The sequence below is a fragment of the Octopus bimaculoides genome, chromosome 10 (assembly GCF_046866305.1).
Source record: "Octopus bimaculoides isolate indiv1 chromosome 10, ASM4686630v1, whole genome shotgun sequence".
In the NCBI taxonomy this organism is placed as follows: Eukaryota; Metazoa; Mollusca; class Cephalopoda; order Octopoda; family Octopodidae; genus Octopus; species Octopus bimaculoides.
This window is the reverse complement of record NC_142937.1, coordinates 50,551,804-50,571,327: the sequence shown is the minus strand read 5'-3', so window position 1 is coordinate 50,571,327 and position 19,524 is coordinate 50,551,804. Positions and strand designations below refer to the sequence as shown.

The following is a 19,524-nucleotide window of genomic DNA, read 5'->3' as shown; positions in this document are numbered from 1 at the left end:
AAGGATAGTCTGACACTGTTGTACCGTTGAATTACAAATAATGCTCATCTGTTATGTTCGGGTGACCCTATAGCTACCAATGGTACAACTGTATTCGTCTTTGCTTAGGAAAAATGACTAAATTGTGGGTGTGAAGTCCCCATGAAGGGGTCTTTGTAACTTCTAAGAAGAAAAAATTTTAGAAATATTACTTTATTTGTGTGTAATCTGTATGGTTAAAATTTCATCAACATCAAAAATATATGAATTTTCATGGGGGTTATGGCCATTATGCATAGAATATTATTTCCAAATTTCTTAAAGATCCATTCAATACTCTTGACGTAGTTTTGGATAAGAAAACAAAGACTAATGTGTGTGTTTGTGTGCATATATATGTGTGTGTGTATGGGTGTATATATGTATAGATATCTGTATGCATTTATATATGTGTACATATACATGTATATGTGTACATATACATCTCTCTCTCTTTCTTTCTCTCTCTCTCTTTCTCTCTCTCTCTCTCTCTCTCTCTCTGTATATGTATATATATATATACACACACACACACACACACACCATTAAAGTGAAAGTATCTGTCATTACAGTATCGAAATGTGATTGTTTCAGTTAGTGGAATAGTTTCATTTTTAAAGTGAAAGTATTTGACATGAGTGTTTTTGTTTCATTTTCAACACGTAATACTTAAATAGTGGAGGAGATATGGTGTTGCTGTGGGCTCGAACTATGCAAGAAGTTAAAAAAAATTTTTGACTAAAACACAACAGGAACCCTAAGTAAGACATGTGTAAAATTTGAATGAAATTGGTTGTGTAGTTCTCGAGTTTTAGGGAAACACACACACACACACACACACACACACACACACACACACACACACACACACACACACACACACACACACACACACACACACACGCACACACACATACACATTCTCATTTTTATATATATAGATTATATCTGTGCACCTTCCACACACAAAACTATTTTCTCTGTTAACCCTCCTCTGATTTTGCTGCACCTCTTATGTGTCCACAGCTTACACCAAGTACATCTCATGGAATTTCAACCTACGCCTTTTCTACAGATCGAGCAGGGCCATCTACCTGATGGGATTTGTGATTTGTCTGCTTTCCTACTTACTAAGACTTTGGTTTTTGCTAGGTTAATTCTAAGGCTCTTCGATTCTAGACCTTGCTTCCACACCTGAGACTTCTCCAGTTCTGGTAGTGATTCAGCTATAAGAACAAGGTCATCAGGATAGAGGAGCTCCCAGGGAAGCCTGTCTTAAATTCCTCTGTTATTGCCTGAAGGACTATGATGAACAAGAGGGGCCTGAGGACTGATACTTGGTGAACCCCTACTTGTACTCTGTATTCTTCACTATACTCATTGCCAACCTTCACCTTACTGACAGCATCCCTGTATATGGCTTGTACAGTTCTCACCAACTACTCATCTATCCCTAGTTTCAGTGTTGGCCACCAGATAAGGGATTGAGGAACCCTATCAAAAGCTTTCTTCATATCAACAAAAGCCAAGTACAGAAATTTGTCTTTGGCTATGTATTTCTCCTGCTGCTGCCTTACCAGAAATATAACACATCAGGAGTGCTTCTCCCTGGCACAAAACCAAACTGCATCTCATTTAGACTAACTCTCTTACCTAATTAGTTGGGCTATGACCCTCTCCGTGACTTTCATCACCTGATCCAACAATTTGATACCTCTAATTATTTCTATCTAAACCATCACCTTTACCTTTGTAGCAGTTGACTATGATGCTGCTATACCAGTAATTGGGTATGAATCCTTCATGTACCACCTGGTTAACTGTATGGGTGACTAGACCATAACACACACTGCCAGATATTTTAAGCATCTGATGGGTTGGAGCCTTTCCCTGTCTTCATATCCTTAATTGTTTTATCTATCAAAGTACTGTTAATTCAGATAGCTGGTCCTTCAGTTGGGTCAACTTTTGGCAGATTTCCTTCTCCCATTCATTCTCTTCATTTAGCAGCCTTTCATAGTAATGTTTCCAAGCCACTTTCTTTGCAGTATCATTAAATGCAAGTGAACCATCATCCATATGGGCATATTTCTCTCCTATGACGTTGCAATTTTCTCTCATACACTGTCTTGCAATTCGAAACACTTCAAGTCTCTGGTACTCATGTCACAGAACATTGGCCAACTTCTCTTCTACTTCCCCTTTGGCTAAGTATACCTCTCTCCTAGCTTCCCTTCTGGCTATCTGATACAGTTCTCTGCTACTCTCACATTTCCAATCCTTCTAGGCCTGTTTCTTTTCTCTAATGACCCTGGCAACTACACTGTTCCACCATGTCACCTTAGGTCAAGAGGGAACTTTGCACCAGCCACAGATCTAGTCAGCAGCCCTCAACAAGTTGTCCCATAGGAACCTCCAGTTGTCCTCCATTTTATATGTCATTATATCCTCTTCTAGTCAAATACTTCAAGTAACATGTGTCTAAATTTTTGTCCATTCAGAGGATGCTTAAGCTTCCAGATCTTTCTTTTCCACACTGGTTGTCTTCTGGGCAGCCATTTAGCCCTGATCCTGAAGTCGCTAACAACTAACCTATGTTGGCAGGTGCATTCTTCACCAGGGAAAGTTTTGGCATTTATAAACAGCCATCATACCTGTTTCCTGATGAGAATGTAATCAATCTGACTACTGTGCCCACCGGACTGGTAGGTAAATAGGTGACTGACAGGTTTCCTGAAGTTAGTATTGCAGATCATAAGGTCGCTTTACTTCCAAATACATATGAAGAAAGTTACACTGCAATATTCTCTAAACTGAAAGAACTAGAGCCTTTGCTAGATTCTATCTCCATCATAATAGATTTCAAAACTGCTTCAAGAAATGCAATAACATGATTATTCCCTTGATCAAGCATATCAGGATGCTTGTTTGGGACAAATCATATGGAGAAAGATTACCAACAAGGGTTTAAGAGAAAGATATGTTAACAGAGAAAATGTTTGAATGTTAATCAAAATTATGACCTGCACAGCATTTCTCTGTACAGATGATGTCATAGCAGGATTTCAAGCTGTGAGTTGGAAAATTAGGATGAAGATCTTGACATTATTTTCGATTATTTTGAAGATAATTATATTGGCTGCCTATTGGCAAACAACCATAGAAGAAAACCTAAATTTCCAATATCATTGTGGCATGTTTTTAGCAGGCTTTAGGTGGATCTCCCATGAACAAAAAGTGCTGTAGAAGGGTAGCACACTCCTTTTCAAGGCAGTCTGTCTTGTAGTCACCCAACAGTTTGGCTCCTAACAGAGGTTTAAAGAAGGGAAGAGAGCCTACAAAGGACAAAATATTTTGGAAATTGTTCAGGATAACCTGTACAAAAGAAGAGGAAATATGTGAACTTAGAAAGAAGGATTAAAAGCATTGTTGAATCAAGAGAAGATTTAGAAATTACAGATTATCTTAGACACCTTGCCTACAACATTACTTTTTGAATTTTTATTCATTCTAGAATTAATTTTTTCAATTTTAAATGTTGTGAATTTTTAGTTCTTTCTACAATAAAATGTGTTCGTTTTTGATAATGTTTTATTTACCTGTTGTGAAGGTGTTATTATTAGTACAAAAAAAATTGTAGATATCTAGTGTATTTTCATCTTTATCAACTTTGCTCAAAGCGTCTTTAAAAAAAACAGCTTGAAGTTCGCTCAAACTGACATCGCTTAGTGGGCATTGCTTAAAATGCACATAATTTCAACTTCTCTCAGCTTGACATTGCTCAACTTGACTTCGCTCAAACAACTGGACAGGCAAAGTCCCAGCTAGGCTGAGGGTGACATGGTGGTGGAACAAGGAGGTAGACTGCTATAAAAGCAGAGAGACAAGCCTGAAAAGACTGGGAAAATGGTGGAAGCAGATAATTTTATCAGGTAGCCAGAAGGGCAGCTAGGTGTCGAGTTTACATAGCAAAAGGAATAGCAGAAGGTAAGAGATTTGTTAATGTTCTACAGCGTTAGGTGTTCAGGATTGCAAAGCAGTGTATCAGAGAGAATAGAGATGTGGATGAGAATTGTGTGTGAATGCATACTAGTATGTTTGCATGTAGTGACTCAGAGAAGAAAGATGCATGGAAGTGTTACTATGAAAGGTTACTAAGTGTGGAAAATGCATGGCAGAAAAAGAGTCTTTCAAGTAAAGAAGCAGCTGAGGGACCAGCCATCAGAGTTGACAGCAGTGTAATAGATAAAGCAATTAAGGATATGAAGACAGGGAAAGCCCCTGGACCATCAGGTATCACTACTGAGATGATTAAAATATCTGGCGGTGTAGAATACAGCCTAACCACTCATAGTTAATCAGCTTAAATTAAGAATTGGATTAAACTAGATGAGAAATAATTTGGTTTTGTACCTGAGAAGAGTACCTCAGATGCCACCTTCCTAGTGACAGCTGCAGGAAAAGTATTTGGCCAAAAGTAAGCCATTGTACTTGGCTTTTGTTGACCTAGAGAAAGCTTTTGACAGTCCCTCATTCTCTTATCTGGCAGTCTCTAAGAAAGTTAGGAGTAGAGGAGTGGCTTGTTAGAGCTGTACAAGCCATGTACAGTGGTGCTGTCAGTAGGATGAAAGTCAGCCATGAATACAGTAATGGATTTAATATTCAAGTAGGGATCCACCAGGGATCAGTTCTCAGTCTACTATTATTTATCATAGTCCTCCATGCCGTAACAGAGGAATTCAAAACAGGATGTCCGTGGGAACAACTATTGGAGAAGAAATTTCAGGTTTGGAAGCAAAACCTGGAATCAAATGGCCTTAAAGTTAATCTAGTGAAGACAAAAGTTGTTGTTAGCAAGGAAGCAGATAAGACTCTGTTGCTTTCAAGGAAATGGCCCTGCTCAATATGTAGAAAAGCAGTTGGAAGTAATTCCATTTGCTGCACCCAGTGTAAGCTATGGACACATAAGAGGTGTAGTGGAATCACAGGTAGATTAACAGATAAAATTGTCTTCATATGTGGCAAATGCGCAGGAATAATAAGCACTAAGGACACACAGGAATTAGACTCTCTCAAATGCCCAGGAGGCTCTCTTGAGGTTGTGGATAGTTACCTAGGTGACCAAATTAGCAATGATAGAGGATACTGTAAGTATTGTCTGGAATAAGAATAGGATAGAGGAAGTTCAGAGAACTTTTACCTCTGTTGGCAACAAAGGGACTCTCTCTCAGGGTGAAAGGTAGATAGTATGATGCTTGTGTATGAATGGCTATAGTGAGACCTGGACTCTGAATGCAGAGAACATGTGTAAACTAGAGAGGAACGAAGGGAATATATTCTGTTGGATGTGCAACATCAGTGTGCATGTACAGCAAAGTGAAAATATATTGAGAGAAAAGTTGGGCATAAGAGGAATCAGATGCAGCATGCAAGAAAGACTAAGTTGGTTTTGATATGTGATATATATGAATGAAGACAGCTGTATAAAGAAGTGCTGATCACAAAGTGGATGGCACCTGTGGAAGAGAGAGACCCAGGAAGACATGGGATGAAGTGGTGAGGATTAATCTCAAGATGTTGGGCCTCACATAGGAGATGACAATGGACTAAGATGTCTGGCAATATTAAGTTCTTGAGAAAACCTGCCCACTTCAGTGAAACTGAGTTCTAGAAGTACTGTGGTCTCCACTCACATGTAACAACAATAAAACTTTTTCCACACCCTACCCCAACAAACGAAAGTACATATCTCCTCTTTCTCACATTTCCTCTTTTCATGTACTATGATTATGCTTATCTCTTGCTCCTCTATCCTGTTGGTCCCCACCCCAGATTTTACCAGTCACTGCATATACTCCACCCCAACATGCCTTGCATTCATGTGAAGTCTCTACTCGCTACTGATGCACCTTGGCAATACCCTACCATTTATATTCTGATCCTGTATCTCGAGGGCATGCCCTTCTAATTTGCCATCATTTCTCTACCAACCCATTTTTATTCTGATCCTTGTACCTTGTGAGCATGCCCTGGTGCTTCACCACCATCTCTCTTCTGCTCTCTTCCATTCTCCCTCTATCTCTTGCTCTCTTCCTCTTGCTCTATCCTTTGGAGTGGTTAACCATGTATCTCGTCTATAGCAACACACCCATTACTGGCCTCAATCTTGATCATCCTTTGTATCTCTTCTACAGTAAGACATCTGTTTCTGTCTCTCTGTTATCCTCTAACCTTTCATCCTCTGGCACAAGATAACCTCCAGTGCCTCATCCCTTCTCAAGTGATCTTTGTATTGCAAGTTACTTGGTGACCCTGCTAGTGCCAGTGCCACATAAAAAGCATCCAGTCCACACTGTAAAGTGGTTGGCATTTAGAAGGGCATCCAACTAAAAAACCATGCCAAAACTGATCTCATCTGTGTTTGTGCCATGTAAAAAGCACTCAGTCCATTCTGCGAAGTGGTTGGTGTTAGGAAGAGCATCCAGCTGTAAAAACCATGCCAAAACAGACAGCAAAGTATAGGGCAGTCTTCTGCCTAGCCAGCTCCTGTGAGACTGCCCAAACCATGCCTGCATGGAAAGCACATTTAAATGATAATGATATTTTGTTACCTTACAGAAATGCAATTTTAAATTCTCATCTGAGCTAGAACTCAATGAGTAACCACTCATCATTTTAACAGCCACTTTTCTATGCTTGTATGGGTCAAACAGAATTCGTTCAGTCAGATTTTCTACAGCCAGATGCCCTTCCCGTTGCTGACCCTCACCTGCTTCCAAGCAAGGTGTTATTTCTCATTGGCTAGACATGTTTTCTCAGGAGACTAGAAACAAGCAACATCACTTGTATGACTTATGCTCATTTACAACCATCATGTAATAATTAGTCAAGGGTACACCCAAATACACGTGTGTGTGTGTGTATATATACACACACATATACATTTACTCATATACAATAGGTTTCTTTCAGGTTTTGTCTACCAGAGCCACTGACAAGGCTTTGGTCAGACTGGGGCTACAATAGATGATATTTCCCCAAGGTGTCATGCTGTAGGACTGAACTTAAAACCACATGGTTGGGAAGCAAGCTTTTTAACCACACAGACATGTCTGCATCTAATAAATCCTTAATTATAAACAGGGTCTTCACTAAAGCCCCAATATTTCTTTAAGACCACAGAATTAATTATCACTTTTAAGATTGAGGATTTTTAAGGTGAAGAGAATATATTGGCATGATTATTTTTTATCCTCTAGAATATTAAAGTTCTCTAAACTACTTTCTGCTTGGAAATGAAACCAGCTTTTTACCTAATTAACTATTCTAACACAAATGCTGTTTTGTTTTGTGTATCTTTTGAATATAACTTTCTACAAACTTAATAACTGATCTATCTGAGGAGTCATTTTCAAATGACCTAGTGCTCTATCCCAGAGAGTGATGTGTCTTTATAGCTCAAAAAAAAGAAAACTTGGAAAGAAAATATTTTTCTTGTTGAGACTTGATATTTGAGAACATACTCGCTAATGACAAAGGAATATGTCCCTCACTAAACACTTCGAAAATTAAACTATACACTAGTTATTTAAAATCACTTTAGTGCTAAGGAGATATTTACAACTTAGATCATTCACTGAAAATTTATTTTTTCTTTATAGTACCCCTCCACCATCTCCCCCCTCTCTCTCCTCTCTTTCTCTCTCTCCTCTCTTTCTCTCTCTCCTCTCTTTCTCTCTCTCCTCTCTCTCTCTCCCCTCTCTTTCTTTCTCCTCTCTTTCTCTTCCCTCTCTTTCTCTCCTATCTTTCTCTCCCCCCCCTCACTCTCTTTTATTTGTTAGAAACAAAGTTGAAGAGCCTCTTTGTGGTCTGTCAATCAAATTCCTGTAAATCATGCCTTACCATCTTCAGAAAGGGCATATTATATTATGTGGACATTTTCTTTTTTTTTTTTTTTTAGATGGCAGCCTTACAATCTCCATTCTATGGTGACAAGATGAATTTGTATTCTCTGTGTAAGAAAATAGAACAGTGTGATTATCCACCTCTACCTTCAGATATCTATTCCCAAGAGGTAAACCATTTGTTTTCTTGACACTTCTTATATGACAGATTGTTTGTTTGCTGTTATCATTAGTTAATCCTTGATCCTCTAAAAAAGATGTTTACTACTACTACCAAAAATAGTAGTCAGAGAGGTAATAGACATAACTGATATGCTTTTAGGGCCTCATTTTTGCTCAGATGGGCAGATCTTCTCAAGCACAGCATATATTACCAGTTATCTTAGTCGCTGTGAGGTTCAGCATCCAGGAGTCGTTTTTAATGCTTTTCTCCTACATATTCCTGCGTCTCCCTCTTCTACAGGTTACACACACACACGCATACATACATACATACATACATACATACATACATACATGTACATGATCAGACTTCAAAGAAGCTGGTGTTGGTCTGCATTAGCAAGACTTCTATAATGTGGTAACCATCAATGAAAACAGTGAACTTGCCTTGAGTGGAAAATCCAACATCTGAGACAGAGTCTTCCATTAGGGAAAATTTGTAAAGGAGAGAAATAAATGAGAGAGAGAGAGAGAGAGCAAGGTTTTACAACCTCTAAGTTTTTTAACTTAGAGAATGTAAAACTTTTCTGTCTCTCATTTCCTTCCTTTCAAATTTTCCCTGAAGAATGACTCTGTTGGATTTTCCACTCCTTATGGCAAGTTCACTGTAGTTTTTTATCGATTTTATACACACACACGTGTGTGTGTGTGTATATTATCTTTTACTTGTTTCAGTCATTTGACTGCAGCTGTGCTGGGTCACCGCCTTGAAGAGTTTCTAGTTAAATGAATTGATCCCAGGATTTAGTTTGTAAAACCTGGTGCTTATTCTATTGTTCTCTTTTGCTGAACCACTTAGTTACGGGGACATAAACACACTAGCACAGGTTGTCAAGTAGTGGTGGGGGGCAAAGACATACACGCATACGCATTCATACATATATACAAAGTGCTTCTTTCAGTTTCTGTCTATCAAATCTGCTCACAAGGATTTGGTTGGCCTGAGGCTATAAGAGGAGACACTTGCCCAAAGTGCCACGCAGTAAGGCTGAACCGTGAACCATGTGGTTGGGAAGCAGACTTCTTACAATACGGCCATGCCAAAGAATAAGATTCTTATATTCTTACGTTAATCCTATACAATAGTGGAGTTCCTCATGTTTATCCAGCCTTGGAAGATATCTTGCTGTAGAGTGGTATGTGGTAGCCTATAACAATATAGGAGCTTTTAAATGCATGTTATGAGGTTATTACCCAGATTATTATTGTGGAGGTGCAATGACCCAATGGTTAGGGCAGCGGACTTGTGGTCATAGGATCGCGGTTTCGATTCCCAGACCGGGCGTTTTGAGTGTTTATTGTGCGAAAACGCCTAAAGCTCCACGAGGCTCCAGCAGGGAATGGTGGCAAACCCTGCTGTACTCTTCCACCACAACTTTCTCTCACTCTTACTTCCTGTTTCTGTTATGCCTGTAATTCAAAGGGTCAGCTTTGTCACACTGTGTCACACTGAATATCCCCGGGAACTATGTTAAGGGTACATGTGTCTGTGGAGTGCTCAGCCACTTGCATGTTAATTTCATGAGCAGGCTGTTCCATTGATCAGATCAACTGGAACCCTCAACGTCGTAAGCGACGGAGTGCCAACAACCCAGGTTATACTATATATATGCACATACTCATACATACATCCATATACATACACATGCACATGTATGTATATATATGGTGGGCATCTTTCAGTTTCCATCCAATCAAAAGACTTTGGTCAGCTTGAGGTTAAAGTAGAAGACACTTGCCCAATGTGCCATGCAGTCGGACTGAACCTGAAACCTTATGATTAAGAAGCTAACTTCTTAACCACCCAGGTATGCCTGTGTCGATGTTTAGGAAATACAATTTAGATTGTTTTCTTTCATTTTTTATTTGTTTATTTTATTTTTTATTCTCTTATTCTCGTCAGCTTCGTAGGCTTGTTGAGATGTGTATCAACCCTAACCCGGAACAGCGTCCTGATATAAACTATGTATACAATAAAGCCAAAACAATGCATGCATACAGCTGTGAATCTCAACAACAGCAGCAACTACAGCAATTGCAAGAACAACAGCACCAGCAATTGCAAGAACAACAACAGCAGCAGCTGCAATTACAGCAACAGGCTCAGCTACAGCTATCACCTCACCAGTTTCTACAGCAGCAGCAACAACAACAACAAATGCAGCAATTAACACAACAGCACTTAATGCAACCTCAACAACAGTAACTACAGCAGCAGTAATCAAGCTCAACTATCCATTGTAGAATATCCAGCAGCTTGTTTGTTGATGTTGTTGGATGATGGTCATGATTGTAGACCATTCTCCCAGCATGTGATATCTCCAATAATAATAATAACTGGAGATCTCACTAACTAACATTCCATCTACCACTGATGAGACATCATTTGGCTATTTGACCTTCTTGAATTACCATCTTATCTTTTGTTGCATGTATATTTAGTTTATGAAAACTTTTTTCCTCTTATGTCTTTATAATGTCTCTAGTGCTTTTTTTACATTCTGAGTTCAAATCCCCTTCTGAGTCAGCTTTGTCTTTCATCATTCCAGGGTCAATTAAGTACACCAGTTAAATACTAGAGACAGTTTACCCCTTTACCATTTAATCAAATGTAGTGCTTTTTTATTCACATTAGTTTGAATTAATCATGTATTATCTTGTAACTTCAAGATTTTGATGATGTTATTTTTTTAATTTTTAGAATGACATTTGCAAGGTAGGAGTGAGTGGCTGATCTGGCCAGTTTGGACATAAAACAGGCAGAATATTTGAGCCAGATATGGCCAGTTTAAATGCTAATGAGTTAATCAACTGCACCATACCCACCACCACTATCCAAATTTCTGGCCTAGAAAGTGAACTGGCAGAATTGTTAGTCTTGTACAAAGTGCCTTATGGTATTTCTTCTGACTCATATTTTGAGTGCAAATACCACCGAGGTCAATTTTGTGGTTGACAAACTAAAGTACCAGTCGAGTATTAGGATCTATATAATTGACTAACACCTTCACCACCTACATTTCAGGCCTTTTATCTCAACTCCTTTTACATTCTAAGTTCAAATCCCATTTAGGTCAACTTTACCTTTCATCCATTTGCAGTTGGTTGAAATAATGTACCAGCCAAGTATTGGGGTTGATGTAATCAACTAATTCCCTTTCACAGGCCTTGTATTATTACCTTCTTCATTATTATCATTATTAAGGCAGCAAGTTGACAGAATCATTTGTGCATCAGACAAAAGGCTTTCTAGCATTTCTTCTGGCTTTATGACTTGAATTCAAATTCCACTGAGGTTGATTTTGCATTTCATTGTTTCAGGGTCAATAGAATAAGCACCTGTCTATAACTGGGGTTAATGTAATTGACTGCCCTCTATCCACCAAAATTTCATGCTTTGTTTCTATATTAGAAAGGATTATTCTTAAGATGACTAGCTGGCAGAATCATCAGACAAAATGCTTAGTGGCATTTCTTCCAGCTGTTTACCTTATAATTTCAAATTCTACCAGCTTTGCCTTTCATCCTTTGAGGATTGATAAAATAATGTACCTGTTGAGCACTGGGGTCTCTGTAATCACCTATCCTCTCTATTCAAAACTGTTGGTCGTATACCAAAATTCGAAACCATTCTTGTTATAAAGGTGGTGGAGGGAATGGCAAGTCAGTGGATTGTGGTATAAAATGCCTTATAATATCTACTTATGTCCCTTTACATTCAGGTTTCAATTTTCACCTCAGTAAAATTTATTTTCCTTTCATCCTAAGAAAAAAAGTATTAGTCATGCACTGAGGTAGATCCTGTACTGTTCCTTCCTGCAAAATGTGTGGCTTTTTGCCTATTTTAGAAACTTTTTTTTTTTAGTATCGGATGGACAAAAGTAGTAGTTGTTGGTATTTAGTTATATCTTGAATTCAGATTCTTCTAAGGTTAACTGATCTTTCCTTGTCTTTATAGTTGATAATTTAGATACTTGTTATGTACTGGGATCACTTCATTCAATTAGTTTCTCTCTTTGCAGACTTGCTACTTTTTGACTGCATCACCTCTCAAAAAAAAAAAAAAAAAAAAAAAAATGGGGCTCCATTCCAGTTGATAAACTTTTTTACATCAATGCATCTAAAACCTGCTAAACTATGCCTTCTTTCACATACCACAACTACACTCACCAACAAAACTACAGCCCCCACATTTTCACTTTTCAACTGTATCTTCTTTACATTATTTACATTATTTACATTTGATGGATATTCGTCCTCATCTTGTTTGTTGTTAACACAACGTTTCGGCTGATATACCCTCAGCTGATATATAATGTAAATAATGTAAATAATTCCTCATCTCTTAAATATAGAACTGTATCTTCTTTCTCTTCTACTATTCCACTGCTGTTACAATAGCTTCTGTACCTCTGCATTTAATGAATATGTACTATCTGCTTGACCCTTTAGCATTCAAACCAGCGATATCTAGGGTCCAAATATTCTACTTGTTTTACTGTTCAAATTAGCCAGATCTGGCCTCCTTACCCTACAATATCATTCTAAAAATAATCAATCACATCATGGAAATCTCAAAGCTACAAGATAAAGCATGATTAATTCAAAACAATGTGAATAAATAAGCATTACATTTGACAGTAATCTGAATGCTGAAGGGTTAAAGCCATTCATCCTACTCACCTTCACTTCCCACACACTTCTCTGTTTCACCCTCCCTAAATTCTTCTGCATGCTCTCTCTTTTTCTATCATTTTTTTTTTCATCTTTTTTTAGCATTCGAGAAATTTTCCAACTGAACATTAACCATATTTGAGTGACTCCTAACATCCTGTTGAATATGTCTACACCAAAAGCCCAGTATTAAAATGATTTTATTACAAAAGAGCAATGAATGAGAGAAGGGATTAGTTGTTTCTCCACTTTCATTAGAAAATTCCATGCTTCTTCAAAATGAATGTAAACAAGATTAATATAATTTGAGATGCCATGCATTTCAGGTCTGGTTGGCTGATGCAGTACTATGTTGTACAAGGAGTTAAGAGTTAATACTGCTAATTATTAACATGCTAAAGTTTTTTCTTCCCTCTGACCCCGTATCTTGCACTTATATTCTTTTCTCCCTCCTCCAGCAAGCCAGCCATTAACATTATTATTAAATATATTTGATTAACACTGCCAGTTATTGATATTAATACCACCTTCTTGGCTATAGTTGATCTCTCTTCACTCAGTGCTGATGGTATTGACTCTTTATTTTATCAACTATTGTAGGATGAAAGACAAAATGTGCTTTAGCAGGATTTGTAGTTTGACATGAACTTTTATTTTTCCTGAAAAATAATGTCTCCCATATTCAATTCTGTATGTCTCATGTAATTTAGTTCAAGTGCAATGCAAAAATTTAAGTGGTTACACAATAATGAAAGCAAACCCAGTTCAACATGGTGGGTCTTTATATCTCTAAATCCCTTCTCTTGAAAGGCCAAGATTTTGGGGAGACAATTCACCACATTTAGCAATTTAAATACCAGGATGATGATAAACATTAAGTAATCATTGTCATACCATGACAATTCCTACTGAGGATAGCTCTTTGTTCACTTCTATGGAAGAGCTTTGATGGAGCAGATATTGCCAATAGTCGTGACTGTTCTTTCTTGACACCTTCAAAATGCACATCACTCCCCATAGTTTCAACTTGTACAGAGATGATAGCTTAACAATCTCATACAAAATGAATGGCTTTTCCATAGATGGCTTCTACTATAACGATAGTTAATTTTTAGGTCAGAATACATAGAGAACAACACCCTTCCAACACACCAAAGAAGAACTAGCAAGAAGGTAACTTAGTTTAATCCACCATTCAACTTAAATGTTACTAGCAGTGTAAGCAAGAACCTTCTAGCTCAGGTGAAATTTCCTTCTAAGTTAAATACAACAAACTTTTCAACATCCATAATGTTATGCTCAGCTATTTCTGCTTAGATATTATTTGCCACTACAACTGAAAATATACACTTACATTGTGCCACCACCCTCCAATCTAAACAGCCAACTTGTAACTCCTGAAATCCCTCTCTCTGCTTCCCAGAACTCTTTTCTTTAAAAGTGATGATGTATCAAGCTTCTGTAACACTTTTTAGACAGTATAGAAAGAAATTACATAGGAGTCATTGTGAAACTCTCAAGAGCTGTTATCTCCAGCATCTACACTTATTCAGGGAAAAATTCACAGCTTTGTCCAAATTTATCTGGAAACTCAATGTCCAAAGACTGGAATGCCCTCCAGTAACAAGAAGCACCATTGATAAAGCCACCTGCAAAACTGTAAGCTTTGCCTGACAGAAAAATTTACAGGTATCAAAACAGCCAATGATATCACTTAACTGAAGTTCAGAAGTATTATTTAAATACTTTGGAGGAAATTTCTTCCGAGCAGTTTTCATGTGCCTAAAAATCCAAGACCTTCATATAAACAAATGTCATGGTCTTGTTGCTCCCTGATGACTACCGATCAAAACTATGTGGTTTCGCTTACACTATAGCAATCCAGCCAGCAATATTTCTTACCTATCACATATTTGTTCACATGACCAATTGCACCTGTACCTTTCATATATAAAATTTCAAGTACCACTGGAGTGAATCAACTAATTTCATCTAGGTACACTCACACACACATACATGGGCACAGATTTTACACTTCCTATTACTTTTTTTTCCTCTGTACATCACTAAATAGGAAATATAAACTAACATGTGAACTCAACAGATTAAAAGAAACTTTCCCCGAGGTAAGTAAGTGTGAGAAATTTTGACATTGCTGCCTAACGCCCACACACTTTTACTATTATTATAGCCTAATTATGAAACCCATGACAAGCTGTTCATACAAACTACCAGTGTTTGAAGGTAGCCTTGCTTTACAGTATTTACTATCACTTCCACTATGTCCTAAATATTTAAATCCTTAAAGGCTGAACAGTGCTTTTAATTCATTTTTCTATTCCAAGTATAAATATCTGTAAAATCATCATATTTCTCACTTTCCCCAATCTTATAAAAACTGGCTTTTTGGTAAGGAATGGCCACAACTCAATGTTAATTTTTGATAGAAAAGATGTATGTGTATGCGTGCACGTTCACACATGCAAAAGTACAAATTTTATATGAAAGTATCAAGAAAATGCTTATAGATATATATTTTTAAATTGTATGAGCAACAGCTGTCTCATGTTCATGTTTTACATTTCATTTCTGGCATCCATGAAAATATACCAAACATCATAACCCTTTTGATACCAACCAGCCTGAGACTACCCCTGGTTCTATGTTACATATTTTCTGTTTTAAACTGATCTAAATTAAAACCTTCCATTAAAATTTTATGTTCCAAACACCATATGACTGTTATTTTACTAAATTCTTCATTATTTTCAAATTGACAGAATTGAAGGCAGTAAATTTTCATAGAAATATGGTAATAAAAGGGTTAAACCTATACAAGGAAGTTATACAAAGAACTGTCCTCATGAAATTGCATTGTTATTTAAACCAGCCATATCCAGCCCAAAAGTTTTACCTGTTTTATGTCAAACTAGCCAGATTCAGCTTCTGGTAACTACCATATAATGTCATTTTAAAAATAAACAATCACATCAAAATCTCAAAGCTACAAGACAATGCATGATTAATTTAAAACTGTGTGAATAAATAAGCATTATGTTTCAGAGAAAGCTGAATGTTATAAGATTAAGTAATATATATTGATGTTGAATGCTGTCAGCATGATGTAACCAGTTATATTAACTTTATATTTCTTTCTTAAATGTTTTTACCAAATATGTGTGGCTTTATCATTCTTGTTGACTCAATATTTATTACAATTGATATATACTGAATTTTTTTCCTTTTACCTTTGTAGCTGTTGTTATACTATTTAATGTACTACCAACCAATAAGAGTGGTAGTATTGTTATATTTGAATCCGTCCAGTCTGCTTGCCAGAAGAAAAATTATGGAAAAAAAAATTATATTTTGTAATTTTCAATACTTTTTATGGACTTCTAGTCTGTATCTTCTGAATATTAAACTTTTTCTACCTTTCTTTGAAAATAAGGAAGAAGACAAACAAAAAAATAATGGCTGTGAGAAAAAAATTGTCCACTTGTTGTATGCACTTGTTACTTCTGCAAATGAACTTAACAGTATATTAACTCTAATTTTAAATTCTATATTTGTTGTTGTTTAGCCCCAGGCCTGTCTTTATCCATGGTGGACCTATGATCAAAAGTATTCCAGTTTTCTTTTTTTTCTTTCCAGGATTGCATTAAACATGTTCTTAATGCTTTTAAAATGAAGTGTGATTGGTTCTTGTTGCAATCAAGGAGAGATGATATATAAAAAAATAATCTACCAGTAATTCATTGGGATTGATTCCCTTGACAATATCTCTTCTTTTATATAAAAACTTTGGCTGTCTATTGAAAAGGTTGCAAGATGCAACGAAAATTTTAGGAAAATAAAAATAAATAAGTGGAAATTTTACCGGTGAGTGTGTTAAATTATAAGGCACAAAAAGAAAATGACTCTCCCCAGACACAATAGAACTTTGGCTGTGTTTTATACATTATCGAAAGAAATCTATGCTACTTATGTTATTAACTGTTTCTAGGACATTAAGTTTATAGAAATGCTTTTCTCAGATGAAACTTTACACTATCCCTCTACATTTTGTGTTCAATACCACCAGAGTCAAGTATCTTTTTCACTCAATCGATTTGAATTTTTAAAAAAATTGTATTATACTTTTAATTTGGTTGAGTTTAATAAGTATGATGATGATGTGACTCGCAAATTGTTGGGTTACATGGGCACCACTAAAGACCTGATTTCATGTAGAATATCTAGGGTAAATAAACTTGAAGCTCTTCCCCATCATCCGTCTCTGAGCTATACCACAAGGAAGTGAGCCAATGAGGGCTTCCTAAGTGGCGGTGACCAAATCTTCAAATATTTGTAGTGTGTTAAATAAGGAGAGGACACAGTAAATAGCAAAGCAGTCCTAGATATCACCGAAAAAGACAAGATGATCTAAACTGGAATACCTTTGATCACAGGTCTTTTGATCGGGATGGAGAGGGTTCTATAAACAACAATGACTAAGCCACAATAAGCTGAACTCAACTCTTGGGGTTATTCATCAGTTTTATAGCCACTGTTGCCTTGAAGTAAGAGAGTTGCTGTCAGCCTATGGTGCCTGTTTACAGTTTGGTGATAAATTAAGCCACTTGGGAGGAGTTAAATGTTTTGACCACTAATACAATACAGTATCATTTGCAGAATATGAATGGCTCAATTGGCTGGCTTTTCAGTTACCCTATCACTCCAGCTATTTGTACTCCACATGTGATTATACTGACATCCTAAAAGCATTGACTCTCTTATGCTCCCTTTTCCTCCTCTCACCTTGCCTCCCATGATTCTCCTCCTCTTTATTCATTTAACTCATCTTCACATCTTAAATTCCTCCATATTTTCCTGCTGCATCTGGTTCTTCAGAAATTTTTTTATAATTGATGCCTCTGTATTTTTATCCTAAAAAGGAGCAGAAAATGACAAATAGTTGTCTTAGACTTAAAAAGTTTTACAGTGTACAAGTTTCTCTCCTCTATGTTCTGAGTTCAAATCCTTCAGTGGTAGGGTGGAGCCTATAAAATGATTGCCTGTAATATCTGTCTGGAAATGTCAAGTCAAATCTAACTTCTGGTTGTGTTATAGATTGTATAAAAATAAACAAAGCTTTTACAACAAACGAATGCCTTTTTCTGGAGTTTTATAAAATTGGTCCTTCTCTTGACTACTTGACAACCAAGATTGACGAATACAGATTACCATGTTTTTTTTTTTCTTTTTTTTTTTGTCACCCTTTAGCTTCTGAGAATCAATTTCAAGTGCCTATACTTATGTTTATTAAGACACAGTTCAAGAACTGGCTGTCAGAGCATAGAACAAAATGATTTGTAATATTCATTCTGGCTTTGTGTGCCCTGACTTCAAATCTCACTTCATACCTTCAGCAGAATGAATAAAATAAAAATACCAGTCCAAAGTAGTGGAAATGTGAGAGCATTGGGTGATATGTTTTGTGGTATTTGTTCCAGCTCTTTGCATTCTGAGTTCTTGGATGACAGGCAAGATCCACAGTCTTGTTTAGTACAATGACCTAGTTTTTTAGTGCCTTTAACAGAGTTCCCTCTATTGCAAATATTCAAGTATTCAGGTCAGGTCTCCAGTTTGAGGATGACTTCTTTCCTTCCTTTCTACCAATCTCAGAGGTTCTTAAAAATCAATGGTACTGTCCTCCCCTTACTGATTAATAAATAAAAAAATAATGGTATGTAACACCATGTCTCATAGTTTCAAGTGAAACCTGAATTTATTAAACAGGAGGAATTAAATAAACTCAGTTAATGACTCACTTGTCAAATCAACAGCTCCGCAGCTGCTACTCAGCATAACAGGCTGATCTTCCCCTTGGTTACCTATTGAGAGCCAGTGGAACTGGCTCTAAATTTGAGGGTTAATTGTTTTGGTCATGGACATTGTGGAGTGCCAAAGATCATTCACACAATGCTGACATTTCAGCTAGTTTTTCTACTCAGCACTCTCTGTCAATAATACACAAGTCATTTCAATAATCCGAACCTTTGCAACAAAAAGTAAATTTAAGTGCCAGGTGAAGCTCTTTTCACGACATTTACCCTACTGATATTCTTAAGAAAAGTTAGGAATTGTTCAGTGTCCTGTATCTCTCTACCCCACCTTCAAAAAATACAGAGACTTTGTACCTAGTCAAAAATCTATGAAATAATGTATCTCTTTCAGATTTATTGAAAATTATCGTAATGGAAGTTTTTTTCTTTTGTAACCATCCTCTTGCTTATTTTGATGTTTTTTAATAATTTTGTTTTGTTGCATAAATGATAGCAAAACTAATTTAAATAAAACAATGATTTTCAAAATAATGCTTTTCATAGTGTTCTTCATTTTATTTATATATATATTTCTTTTTTTCCTCAAGAAATCAATAATTTAATATACCTTGTGTATAAGTTGACCCTCGTCCTTATGTATAGGTCAAAGCCTTATTCTTTTGCCAGACAATTAGTCCACCAGAACCCAATCTGTACACAAGAATGTATAATGTATGTAGGGGTGTCCAAAAAAATGTGTGACACACTTTAACATGATAAGTCACTTAATTTTAATTTGGGGGTGGGATTTAACTCAGTAGAAATACTGAAGGATACAAGACTAGGCTTTGAACAAAAACTTCTCTTAAAGTGCTAGTGAAAGTTTGAAAGTGCAAAGT

General features: G+C 36.7%; 1 protein-coding gene across 11 annotated transcripts in view; it reads left to right on the top strand.

Moving 5' to 3' along the window:
* The window catches only part of LOC106881926 (serine/threonine-protein kinase Nek7), a 55,355-nt gene extending 43,102 nt beyond the window's left edge, over positions 1-12,253 (top strand). For all 11 annotated transcript variants that reach the window (XM_089359110.1, XM_089359114.1, XM_089359115.1 and 8 more), the window contains 2 exons: positions 7,979-8,092; positions 10,048-12,253. In XM_089359110.1, coding sequence (XP_089215236.1) covers positions 7,979-8,092; positions 10,048-10,350 — 417 coding nt within the window. In that variant the 3' untranslated portion in view covers positions 10,351-12,253. The remainder of the gene's footprint in view (positions 1-7,978; positions 8,093-10,047) is intronic.
* Positions 12,254-19,524: the final 7,271 nt, after the last annotated feature.